The sequence below is a fragment of the Rana temporaria genome, chromosome 9 (genome assembly GCF_905171775.1).
Source record: "Rana temporaria chromosome 9, aRanTem1.1, whole genome shotgun sequence".
Classification (NCBI taxonomy): Eukaryota; Metazoa; Chordata; class Amphibia; order Anura; family Ranidae; genus Rana; species Rana temporaria.
Window position 1 is genome coordinate 111,057,280 of NC_053497.1, and position 14,288 is coordinate 111,071,567.

Genomic DNA, 14,288 nt, shown 5'->3' on the forward strand with positions numbered 1-14,288 from the left:
GTACTAAGACGTACGCCTGTCGGATCGATCTCTCATTCCGTTGTATCTTGTATTGTGGATACAAAACAAGGATGCGACACGGGAACTTTGAAATTACATGGCGTAATTCGTTTGTGGATCTGGCCCTTTGTCTTTTGCTGGGTGCGCCACAAGACCATTTTCACAGAAAGTAAAAAAAAATCTGCTTTTTTAGGGTCCCCACTCCTACTGTTGGTTGTAACAGCATTGCAACAATAAAATATGGAGAAAAATATTTTGGTATTGTATTTTTGGCAACAGAATTAAGTGCAATTTCCAAACACATTTGCATCTGGGACATAATCATACTTTACACTGCATGTTCTATAGAAATTCAAATGATAAATAGCTGCCTCCATGTCCAGTAAAGCATGTGTATAGCAAAAACATTTTTTTCTTTTGGATAGACTAGAGAAATGTTAAAAAAATAAAATTCTGTCTATACATATATATGCAGTACAGTATACATATATAACCATCTATAATAATGTAATATAAAATAAAAAAAGGTCTTTAAAACATTATTGTATATTAAATAAATGTGTTATATTAAGCTATACTGTTATATTAAGCTATAATACGTTATATTAAGCTCTACTATATTAACCTGCTAGTATGAAATGGTTTTGTTTGGGGTATAAATATATATATATATATATATATATATATATATATATATATATATATATATATATATATATATATATATATATATATATAACAACCAATGTTTTCTATCAATATTCAATATTTGAATGCAAATGTTTAATACAAGAAGCATCCATGAAACTATTAGCAAACAATAGGTCTTATCCCTGTCTTCATGATAGACAGAACAATGTATGATAAGAAAAGATGGAGGTGTTCCACCTCTGAGTCCTTCAGCGGACTGCATAATCTGATCTCTACCAGTTGAGCTGTTTTGTAAATGAATAAAATATATATTGTTTTTATTTTTAGCATTAAATATAATACATAGTAATATACAGACAAGAAAAAACAATGATTAAAAAAATAGAATCCTTTAAGCTGTAATCGAGTAGGAAAAAATAATAAATACTTAACTAAGTTTATTTACAGTATCCCAGTAAAGTTTTATAGCAGGCCCTTAAATATTTTCCTAGAGAGTAAATTTAGGCAGACAGAATTCATTATTTTGCTGACAAATTTATTCAGTGTTTAGAACGGTTTTGATCATTAACGAGTAAATAAATAAGAGGACATTTTCACAGACACAGAATCCACAGCATTCAGCTTACTGGGACAATTTACATACTGAATTCTTATACCACCAATAAACCAAACAGATGTTATTTGCCAAATAGCTCAACATTAAACAACACAACTGAACTATTAAAAAATTATAGATAGTATAACATGTTTATTATTTAAAAAAAAAACAAACATAATTTGTAGTGAAAAGTTCTGCAGGTATGGTATTGTATTTTTGGCAACAGAATTAAGTGCAATTTCCAAACACATCTGCATCTGGGACATAATCATACTTTACACTGCATGTTCTATAGAAATTCAAATATTCTTCAAATGATAAAATGTTTTCATCGCCAGGATAACAGGTCAGAGAAGATGGGAGATATAACAATTCTTATATACTCACTTTAAGACAAAAAGTGTGTGTAAAAAATTTCATTTTTCGATCAAAAAGAAAAAAACACCCTCGATTGGCAAGGTCTGCAAATCAGTCTATTTGTTTTGTTTTTTGTTTTTTTCTTGTTACACATTTAATTGAAAGCGTTTCAATTTTACCAGCATTGTAGGATAAAGGTTGACTGTTTAGAAATGAATTACTACTGTTTAGTATCAGAATAAATTATTAATCAGGTTGTTTGCAAGTTTTAATTCTGTTTTTAGACTCAGTGGGTGATAGACAAATCTTTCAGAAAGCTGGAGATTTCTACAATATGCTCAATTTCCTGCTGAAGAGTACGAGGTTTTTGTAAAATGTGTTTTTTCCCCTTTTAAGGTTCTCTACCTCTCCTTTATCAGGCATACAAAAGAAAAATGATGCTGTGTTCAGAGGGACTGTAAATTTTGACGATGAAGAAAACACAAAGGTATCTCATTAGAATGCAGAAGATGATGAAGATGTTATCATACAACACAAGGCTAAAGATGCAGAGGAAAGTCGCTGAGATCCATGGTACAAAGTCTTTATCTTTCGATCAGTATACGTTATGATAACGTAAAGCAGACACGCACAAGAAGAGCTTAGTCATAGTAGTCCCTTTTGATAATGTCTAGTGCCATTAAAAGTCTGTTAAACGTGGTTCCAATCTGAGATGTCACATTCTCCATAGAACCATTTTGATTGCATGATGCCATAAGTCCAACTTTTTTCCAAAAACTTCATGTCCAGCCTTCATTTGTCATTGGAAGATGAGTTGAAGTTTCATGTCAAAATTGGCCATGGTCAACTTCATCTAACCAAGAAGCTGGACTGGCTGGGAAATCTGGGTATCCACCACTGCTGCCAGTGGAAAGATCAGAATTGGGTCCACTTGCCCCTAAAACCCTCATAGATGGAGGCACCCCTTGAGCCATGATACCTAAACCTGTGTCAGGAAATGCTAAGCTTGACATCAGTGGTTGATGGCCCGGCATGACCTGTAGTGAGGCTGGGGATTGTGGAATTCCATAGGGGCTGTTGGATCTCAGGTCATGGTACTGGTCTGATGCTGGAATACCACCATGTTCCAGGGAGAAGGCACCGTTGCTTCCAGCCTGTCTGCCCAAAACTGGAGAAGCCTCACTGAGACTGTTGTAAATCCCATTGGAGTGGTTCATTTCCGATAAAGCAGGCTCATCTGCAATAAGGACATCATACATAATGATTAACTTCATATTTTATATATGCATTTTAGAGTAATGAAAATTTGCAATTGGTCAAGGGTGTTGGCGTATGTTTTTAAATGTGACTTTTTAAAAATTCCCTGGACAGGCCAAGAACTGCTGAAAAATACATCTTCACCTGGTAAGAAAGTTCTCATGACAGCCTACAGGGGAAGCTGAAGATCCGAAATTCCATATTGTCATTAGATTTTGGGATCACTTTGAAAACCAAACCAAACCATGTATTATTAAATAAAGCTAGTTTAAGTACAACGGGGTACACAAATCTTTTTATTTTAGCAACCAGTAATCCCCTGTACATTAGGCTTTATACTGAGTGAGGAGGCTGAATTGTGACCGAACAACGCTGGCAAGGATGTCTAGAACACAAAACAGGAACACACATCTTTTGGCACACAAGATAGATCTCATATTTGTAGTCTAGTTTAGCTTTAAAAGGGTTGTAAAGGTTTGTTTTTTATTTTCTAAATAGGTTCCTTTAAGATAGTGCATTGTTGGCTCACTAACCTTTTCCTTCCATTTCCCTTCTAAATGTTTTTTTTTCTTTGTTTTCTTTGTCTGAAATTCTCGCTTCCTGTTCCTCCTCAGTAAGCTGTTCTGGCTGACTAACCCCCAGCAAGAACGGCTCGGATGATGGGGCAAGCTTACTGAGGAGAAACAGGAAGTGAGAAATTCAGACAAAGAAAAAAAAACATTTACAAGAGAAATCAAAGGAAAAGGTAAGTGAACCAGCAATGCACTAGCTTAACCTCCCTGGCGGTATGATTATTTCAGATTTTAGGTGCTGAAAGTGGTACCATTATTTGCAAGGAAATTTGGCGTTTTATACTGTAGGCCTGTAATTCTTAGGAATAACTCACTTAAATCTGACCAAACAAGAGTCTAGTAGGCATCCCGGGTATGAAATTTTTTTAAAAACAAAATTATAAATTATAATATAATAAATAATTATAAATAATTATAACAAACAATAATATAATTATAATAAAAAATGTTCAATAATGTAATCAAATCAAAATCACTGAAATTTGCTCAGTTGCAGAATTGTCGCTGTCATTACTTTTATTTTTTTATGATGAATTTCCACACAAATCGCTATCGCACAATTCTGCAAGTAATTATGATTTATTGTCGCTGTTTTTTAGCTGCTCTAAAATCATTTTTGACATAAAAAGACACTTTTGGTTGCTATGGACAATCTACAGTTTTCAGGCAGAAAGAACAGTTTTTATTATACAAAAGTACATGTAGGGCACTGGCAGACCACTAGGGACAAGGGGGGTGTGTATTTTTTACATACAGTACTGTAATCTATAAGATTACAGTATACTGTGTGTATTGTGTTTGTTTACGTTTTTGAATTTGGCGCCGTTCTCCGCTCCCGTGCGTCGTAATGTCGCAGGGAACGGAGATCGGCGGCACAGGAGGACGCTGTGTGAATCGAGCGAGCACCCGCTCGCTTACACAGCGCGGTGGCATCGCTGGATCCAGGGACAAGGTAAGTGAACACTGTCTGTGGATGCTGCGAGGCAAGCCCGAGTCTGACTCGGGGTTACCGATCGCAGCACAGAAATCTAATCCCGAGTCAGACTCGGGAACACCGCCAGGAGGGTTAAAGTAACCTATTTAGAAAATAAAAAACTAACCTTTACAACCCCTTTAAAGTGGAGGTTCACCCAAAAAAAATATTTTTAACAGTAGATTGGGCCTAATTACGTGAAGCAGAATCGGGTGTTTTGATTAAAATCAATGCAGTACTTACCGTTTTTGAGATAGATGTTCTCCCGCCGCTTCCGGGTATGGGCTGCGGAACTGGGCGTTCCTATTTGATTGACAGCCTTCCGACCATTGCATACAGCGCGTCACCAGTTTCCGAAAGTAGCCGAATGTCGGTGCGTAGGCGCCGTATAGCACCGCACCGACGTTCAGCAACTTGTGACGCGCTGTATGCGACCGTCGGAAGGCTGTCAATCAAAAAGGAAGACCATACCCGGAAGCGGCGGGAGAACATCTTTCTCAAAAAAGGTAAGTACTGCATTGATTTTAATCAAAACACCCAATTCTGCTTCACATCATTAGGCCCAATCTACTGTTCAAAAAATTTTTTCGGGTGAACTCCCACTTTAAAGAGCAAGTAATGTTTGGATTTTTATCATCATTAACAAAACATCTTCCATGTTATGATCCCAGAAAGAGTGAACAGCTTTTAAAGGAAGGGGCAGCTCCACATTTTCCTCTTAAAATATGTTCTTTAACTATACCTGTAAAGGAGACCTCAGCATCACTGTCAGGACCATCCTCCTGGATGCTGTCCTTGTCAGATTTGGAGTTACCCCTTGACCGTTTCATATTTCTGAAGTATTGTCCCCATCTTTGTCTTCCGGCATCCTTTTTTAATCGTTTCTCCTTTGCTCTTCTGTTCTGGAACCACACCTGGAAATGCAGCAACACATTAGTTGACTTATAGTACTATGTAATTCTATGTGGGGTGAGAGGGAAGTTGTACATTGAGGGCAAATAGCTTATTATGTTTGACCAAACCCAATAAATGTTTTTAATTGCTCCTTTCCGCAGTCCCCACCACCCTGTAAGATTTTTAAAATCATGCAGAACATCTTTAAAAGTCATGCAGATGCTGATAAATATTGTAAATCCATTCTATGATATAATCTATCAAAAGCTTTAACACTGATACTTCCTTCCTTAATGAGCCTTGTAGGAAGTAGGTAGACCTGGTTTATATATACATTGAGTGGGGATCACATGCTTTGTGTTTATCTCTCATATTAAACTGGGTAACTAACATTGCTCACGGTATATATATATATATGTCAGTGGGTACCTGCACCACCCTCATGTCCAGCCCCGTCTCTGATGACAGCTGTTCTCTGACATGTCTAGCTGGCTTCGGAGAATTGTTATAGGCATTTTTTAGTGTTTCCAGCTGCTTGGCGGTGATGGTTGTCCTTGGCCTTTTGGCTGTGGATTCAGCTTCTGCATGAGTAAAAAAATAATGTTCAATAATCAGCCATTCACATAAACACAAAATATATTTTTAAGCCATGTGTGCGTATTCATTTTACAAGGCAAAATTATTTATTTTTAATCCACAGTGAAATGTTAATCTATATTTAATTATATTTAAATTAGAATTTAAATAGAATTTAATAAAGTTAAAACTCTTTGATCGACTCTATGGACTTGGAGGACCAGAGCATCGTCATGATGTTACTTTCAGTCCAGGCTGGAAGAAAATTGTTTTGGTCAGCGCTTTACCGTCGTTTTTGCAGTGTTTTTTGGGCGCTAGCGGCCAAAAAAAGGGTCAAAAGCCCCCGCAAAGCACTGCTTTTGCCCTTTAAGCTGAATTTAAAAAAAAACTTTCCCTGTTTCAATCCAAAACCATTTTTCGAGTTTTGAAAAGAGCAGAGAAGGATTAGTACTCCTGTTAGGTTTTTGCTGTTATCTCAGGGCATTAGAGAAATTTCCCCTCACTTCCTGTCCTGCTGACAACATTTTCACCAGACAGGAAGTGAGAGGAAATTTGCAATGGGGACACAGATAAAAAAGAAAGATTGACAAGGGTTTAGCTTTCCCCTGCTCTACAAACAAAATACTTGTGTTGCTGTTGAAGAGTTCTCCTAATTTCCTGTCTGGTAAAAAGGACAGGAAGTAAGGTGAAATCTTGCTAATGGATCCCAAGATAGCAGTAAACACCTGATATGGGCTCTAATTATTTACCACTTTTTCCAAAACTGAGAAAAAAATCCTTTGGCTAAATATACATTTTAACTGTAGGACAAATTCACACTGTGGCATTTCAATTTATACATTTTAACCAGCTAAAATAGCCATGATAATATTTAAATCCATTTAAACCTAAAAATAAAATGAATTGAAACTCAAATACATTTTTAGAACAATAGTGAATAAAAACACATTCAAATATGCATGAAGTCATGCATGTAAAGATCTGAATGGGCCCTAGATGTATGTATATGTATGTTTATATTATATTATATATAATACAGCAATTCTCTATTTATTTTTTTGCAGCACAAAAATAGTTACAGCTCGCAGTTTCCACTCTAATTAATCCCAAGGGTGTTCTATCGGGTTAAGGTCTGGACTCTGTGCAGGCCAGTCAAGTTCCTCCACCCCAACCGCTCATTCATATCTCTATGGATCTTGCTTTGTACACCGGTCTATTGTCATTTGGTGGAGGGGGGATTATAATGTGGGGTTCTTTTTCAAGGGATGGGCTTGGCCCCTTATATCCAGTGAAGGGAACTTTTAAGGCATCAGCATACCAAGACATTTTGGACAATTTCATGCTCCCAACTCTGTGGGAACAGTTTGGGGATGGTCCCTTCCTGTTCCAACATGACTGCACACCAGTGCACAAAGCAAGGTCCATAAAGACATGGATGAGCGAGTTTGGGATGGAGGAACTTGACTGGCCTGCACCTCAACCCGATAGAACACCTTTGGAATGAATTAAAGGGGAGACTGTGAGCCAGGCCTTCTCGTTCAACATTAGCGCATGACCTCACAAATGCCCTTCTGGAAGAATGATCAAACATTCCTATAGACACACTCCTAAACCTCATGGACAACCTTCCTAGAAGAGTTGAAGCTCTAAATATATAAATTAAAGGGAAGGTCATGTACCTCTCTGCTTTGCTGTTTCATAGTCCGCCTTGCACACCAGTCGACTGTCCTCCATAAGGTAAAATTCGTCTCCTGTCGCCAGCTGCCTTTTGCAGATGATGCAGGAAAAGCAGTGTAGATGGTAAACAAACTCCTGAGCCCGTCTCACTACCTGAGTGGGGGGGATTCCTTGTTGGCAGGCCGCACATTTTGTCCCAAACCTTCTATAAGAAAAAAAAGCAATTTTTGTGAAAACAAACCTTGTTTATGGGTTTATGGGTTACCACTCACATTACCCATGATCTAAAAGTTATTATAATGATAGCTTTCCTTATTCTGCTTTATGTAAGCCTTGCTGTTAGCCAACATATTGTGGCGGAGGTGTGGGGCAAAGATACAAAATCTCTAGGGTGGCTTCACACTGACCTGCTGCGCTTTGGCTGCAGCACTGTGTACCCACAGCATCCAGTTCAACCATAAATAATAAAATAATAATATCATACAATCCCATATACCCAATTCTATACCCACAGTTGATCCAGAAGAAGGCGAAAAACCCCAGCAGAGCATGAGATCCAATTTGCTACAGCAGGGGAAAAAAATTCCTTCCTGATTCTTCGAGAGGCAATCGGATATCTCTCTCTCTGGAGTCCATACCTCTTTTAATACAAGAAAGGACTTTGCTCGCTTTAGAAACCACAGCTTTGCATTGCATGCCATTATTGAGCTTATGATCTACCAAAAGCCTCAAATCCTTCTCCACTACGGATCCCCCTAGAGCAGTGGTTCTCAACCTGGTGGTCGGGACCCCCTCGGGGGTCAAATGATGATTTGCCAGGGGTCACCAAATCCTGGGCTGTTCCTGAAGTCCATACCGCTCTTCCAGCCTTTTGGGGCCCCACAGCAGGGCTGTCCTTAGAGCTTTAACACTGTACAAGTGGAAGGGGCTCAGGGAGTGCTAAATGTCTGTGGGTTAGGGGCACAAATTACTTGTCTTGCCAAGCAAATAATTTTACTGTTAGGGGTCCCCACAACTTGGGAAATTTTATCAAGGGGTCACGGCACTATACGGTTGAGAACCACTGCCCTAGAGTGATTTTCTTTTTGCAGGACCGGCCGAGATTCAAACCATCTATGGCCAGCTTAAGTGCAGCCAGGATTCCCTAATTTTGGAGGGATTTCCGCTCACTTCCTGTTTTGGCTATGTGACAAGAAGTGAAGAGAAAGCTCCCCTATGGGACACAGATGGCAAAAAAATAAACCCCCTTACTCTATTGAAATGGAAAAAAAAACTTTTGTCTTTAGTTACACAGGTATACTTTTTTTTTGGAGAACATGTACAATAGAAAAGGTATTTTTATTTCATTGAAAAATACATTGCAGCAGAAATATCCCACTGATCACCATGTTATCCCTCATACACACCTGAATTTCTTGCATTTCACAGGCTTGTGATAAATGATGGAACAGTCTTAAAGCGGGGGTTCCGCAGGTTTTCGTTTTTTTTATTTTTTTATGGCTTCTGCCGCTCTTACCTTGTAAAAGTTATCACTCATCTGTCCCAGTCTTTTAGCCCGCTCCCTTACTAATCGCCAGAAAAGAAGATCTTTTAAAACTCTTTTAAAACTCTGTGATGGCTTCACAGTGCCCATCTTTACTGTGGGCACTGTGAAGCCCAGCTGCTGTACCTTCCGGGATGCGGTGAATGCTGACGTCCCAGCATTCACCGCTCTATCCCGCGCATGTGCAGTGTTGACGGCGAGCGTCGCCGTCAACACTGCACTGTTGCCATCACAACGGCCGGCGTCGGTCACGCCCCGCTTGACTAGTCACGTGACCCGCGAGATATCGCGGGATTTCAGCACAGCGCGTCTCCTGGGATTCTCAGGACTCACTCCCAGGAGACATAGCACTGGTCGGGGGGATTCGAAAATCAACGCCCACTACCACGGGGAAAAGTGAGTGACAGCTCACAAAAGGCTCGGGTACAAAGGTAAGGACGGCGATTTAAAAAAAAAATACGGAATCATTACTATCAATGGCTGGTGGTTTTAGACAGCCAAAGTTGTAATTTAGGGTGAACCTCCGCTTTAAAGTGGAAGTTGGCCCTAGAATGACTATATGAACATAAACAGTCATATAACACATAAATGTAGAGCACCATGTTTGAATTCTGTTCTCACTCCCATTGTCCAGCAATCAACATTGGAAACTGCCAACCATTTACCATAACACATGCAGTACCTCTATGCTATCTATGCCTTTAAATTGAAAACCTAACTGGCAAATGCTTATTCTGTACCCCGAGGCATGAAGGGGCTGAGGGACACCCTGATTTGTTTGGTGTTGCTGGTAAATGGTGGACATTTTCCAATGCTGATTGTTGGACAACTGGAGCATGGACAGAGGTCAAACTTGGTGCTCTGCATTTATCAAGGTATGTATGTTATATAGCTGTTTAATGTACATGAATGATTAAATGATTCTCGGGCGAACTTCCAATTTAAAGCAACAAATGTGTTATTTAGTGTCTGTCTTTCTAATGTTTTGTGTATTCGGAAATATTTGAATTTTTTTAAATTTAAATTGCAGTTTGGCCACCAATTGCATTGGTTGAAAGAGCATTATCTTAATAAGAGTTTTCTATTAACAAGATGGTAAACACTGGATGGAGATATACAAGATCATTAATCTTCTACAATACTACTATAATATTATAGACTTACTTGAAAAAATCGTCTTTGCAATAGACACTGTCACCCCGGCTGAAGCATTTTTCAGTGAGCTGGATCTGGCAGTCGTTGCATTTCAGGCACTTGCTATGCCAATGGCGGTCCAGCACCTTCAAGATGAATCGGTCTACGATGTGCTGGTTGCAACCAGCGCACAAGGGAATCTCTGCAACACAAAAGTACAGATAATTAGTTTAACCACTTTTTACATATTCTAAGTAAACAGCAGATAATTAGACCAGGGACGCATGGAATAGAAAACACAGGGGATACAATATTGCTTCTGGAAAGAAAAGATGAAAACTATTATAACATTTCTTTGGGCCCATGCATGAGTCTGGCTAATCACATTTATTTTACAGAGTTTATAGTTTTACCCAAATTACCAAAAATATAGGGTGAACTATGAGAACTGACAGGTGACATAAGGCAAAACTGGAGTGTGGCCTTTTTTGGGACAAAGTTTTTTAGATTCTGTGCAAGCAAGCTGCCCAACATACATATTGAATCCTGTAAAATTGACATTTCATTGGTCATAGCTTCTGAAAGCGGAAGACATTCACATGTTTATGCAGCCTTCAAAATCTAAAAGGAGGAGAGAGTATTGCTAACTTCAAGAGTTATGGGGAAGACATGGAAGTTGCAGTCCTTGAAACCAATACAGAACCGCAGGGTTATGGCCCATCAGCCAAAATACCAATGTACACTGTATGCCCAGCTTACCTATGGTATGAACTTAGCAGGGTTTATAAAGGCAAGATATCCCAATCCCAAACTTGTAACCCAGCACTAAACTCTGCCCATTCTACATTTTACATCATTTCAGTTAGCAGAAATGTTTAGCCAGTCATTGTGGTTGCTAAATATCTATGTAAGCCAAGCAATCTACACAACCAGTCCCATCGTATGGAAAATGGACCTTCTTCCCCTACAATCAGACAAAGAAAGGGTTGTTATATTCCAGTCACTTCTACAGAGACCACGTTCCATGTCAGTTTGTCCTTCACTTATTAAAAGCTCAGATGCTTAGATTTGGGCCAGGCCTCCCTTCTCTTCCAAGTCAGGTCAGATGGATCAGATAGATAGATAGATAGATAGATAGATAGATAGATAGATAGACAGACAGACAGACAGACAGACAGACAGACAGGTAGGTAGATAGATAGATAGATAGATAGATAGATAGATAGATAGATAGATAGATAGATAGATAGACAGACAGGTAGATAGATAGATAGATAGATAGATAGATAGATAGATAGATAGATAGATAGATAGATAGATAGATGTTTTTTATTTCTATTTAAGATAGATAGATTTAGGTAAAGATAGATAGATGATCAATAGACAGATAGATAAAAGATAGATAAGAAGATAGATAGATAGATAGATAGATAGATAGATAGATAGATAGATAGATAGATCTGAACCTAATGCCCTTTCTTTCTAATTAGATAGATATATTTAGGTAAGGATAGATAGATATATAGATAGATAGATAGATAGATAGATAGATAGATAGATAGATAGATAGATAGATAGATAGATAGATAGATAGATAGCACCTATTGTTTTTTCTATTTAGATAGATAGATTTAGGTAAAGATAGATAGATAGATAGATAGATAGATAGATAGATAGATAGATAGATAGATAGATAGATAGATAGCCCCAATTGCTCTTTCTTTCTAATTATTATAGATAGTTAGATAGATAGATATTCACCTAGTGTCCTTTATTTCTAATTATATAGATTTAGGTAAATATAGACATATAGACAGATTGATAGATAGATAAATAGATAGATAGATAGATAGATAGATAGATAGATAGATAGATAGATAGATAGATAGATAGATAGATAGATAGATAGCACCTATTGTTTTTTCTTTCTATTTAGATAGATAGATTTAGGTAAAGATAGATAAATAGATAGATAGATGATTAATAGACAGAAAGATAAAAGATAGATAACAAGATAGATAGATAGATAGATAGATAGATATGCACATAATGCAATTTCTTTCTAATTAGATAGGTAGATTTAAGTAAAGATTGGTAGATAGATAGATAGATAGATAGATAGATAGATAGATAGATAGATAGATAGATAGATAGATAGATAGCACCTATTGCTCTTTATTTCTAATTATTATAGATTGAGGTAAAGATAGATAGATAGATAGATAGATAGATAGATAGATAGATAGATAGATCTTCGCCTATTTCCAATTTGATAGATTTATGTAAAGATAGATAGATAGATAGATAGATAGATAGATAGATAGATAGATAGATAGATAGATAGATAGATAGATCTTCGCTTATTGCCCTTTCTTTCTAAATAGATAGATTTAGGTAAAGATAGATAGATAGATAGATAGATAGATAGATAGATAGATAGATAGATAGATAGATAGATAGATAGATAGAGATTGTATCTATTTGACTATTTCTGTTGATATTTTTAGGTTGATAGATAGATATCTGCGTCCATTTCTTATTGATAGATAGGTGATAAATAGATAAAAATACTGAGCTTTCCTCATACCACCACAATAATGTAGTTGTGTCTATTTGGAAAGAATGCACATAGAATGCATACTAGAATTGTATTTCCCTTTTCACATCTTCTTAATATCACTGCATCTGGCCATGTATCTGTAGGTGTGTACAGGTACACTGACTTTTCTTTCCATTGTCTGTCTGTACACAGCCAGGCATCCAGGCAGGTGAAGGGGGCATTTGGCATTTTGTTGTTTAGTATGCAGAACAGGTGGGTATTTGTGTGTTTAATTATTTATTAGACCGTATGCTGTCACAGAGTCTCATATTGATGGAGTGACTCCTGTCTTTTGTCTGGCTGATGTATGATGAAATTTTAATGCTGTCATTAAAAAAAACTGTCTTTTCTTTTCCCTCCATTTAAAAATTATAAAAAAGAAAGAAAGAAAAAATTGTAATACCCAACTGTTTCCACCCCCCAAAAAAGTAAATTTTCATAAACAATTTTCAATCATTTAAACAATACAGATTTATTTTCAAATGCTTTTTTTCTAATTAATTGCTGTATAATTTTTAGCTTAACTCACCACATTTATTTTTTATATTACATATGCTACAATCCATCCATTTTTTTAAAAATATCGTTCCTGCAAAATGTAATACCACAATGATTGCCATATCATTTTAATAAATAGAATAATATTATATTTGGGCAAATAAAATTGTTATGCAGATCAGTTCTGAATCAAACTGGGTACCCAGTTTTCATATATTTGATTACTAGAATATAATTTCAATTCTTCAGTAAGTATAATAACATTTTAATTAAAACTATAGTACGGGCATTGCCATATCTATCCTCATCCTAATCACTAAATTGCTACGATCATTTTCTTAGTTTCATTTATTTGAATATTGTACTACATTATTTGGTTTTTAAAATAGTTAACTATTATTTTAATAAATATAATACTGTAATATTTATGTAAGTGTTGGGCTTGCAATAATCCATGCACTATTTCTAATAGTAACAGTGATAAAAAAAAAAAAAATCTACCCCAAGTTTACATCAGTAGCTATCTCTGTTCTCAAAAAATGTATCTATGCTTACAATGACTCTTTTTTACTTGAAATAAAAATAACAATAATTGTATTTAATTATTTTTAATACTTATAATTATAGGTAATATTTCTTACCAAATGATTTATTTTCTTTTTACATTAAATGAAAACAACAATTTCATTAAATATCAACAAAATTATAAAAAATGTTTTCTTAAAAGGAGGACAATGAACTTCAAGTTGTTATTTATTTAATGATTTCACAACAAATTTAACATTGTGAACCTATGAAACTAACAACACAAAAAGTATGTGAATTCAAATCTAAATCTTTATTGCTGATTAGATATTGTTTACACCATTGCATTAATATTAAAGAAAAATAGATCATATTAATTTTAAAGAAAAAAAAGATCAGATTTATTTTAAAATAAGTATCTACTTTTCTTGTTT

The 14,288-nt window shown here is 36.4% G+C and overlaps 1 protein-coding gene across 2 annotated transcripts in view; it reads right to left on the reverse strand.

The window, feature by feature from the left end:
• Positions 1-1,165: 1,165 nt before the first annotated feature.
• The window catches only part of LHX3 (LIM homeobox 3), a 30,304-nt gene continuing 17,181 nt past the window's right edge, over positions 1,166-14,288 (reverse strand). For both annotated transcript variants that reach the window (XM_040324130.1, XM_040324129.1), the window contains exons 2-6: positions 10,263-10,434; positions 7,558-7,760; positions 5,732-5,883; positions 5,151-5,322; positions 1,166-2,843 (exon numbers count right to left, since the gene is read on the reverse strand). In XM_040324130.1, coding sequence (XP_040180064.1) covers positions 2,434-2,843; positions 5,151-5,322; positions 5,732-5,883; positions 7,558-7,760; positions 10,263-10,434 — 1,109 coding nt within the window. In that variant the 3' untranslated portion in view covers positions 1,166-2,433. The remainder of the gene's footprint in view (positions 2,844-5,150; positions 5,323-5,731; positions 5,884-7,557; positions 7,761-10,262; positions 10,435-14,288) is intronic.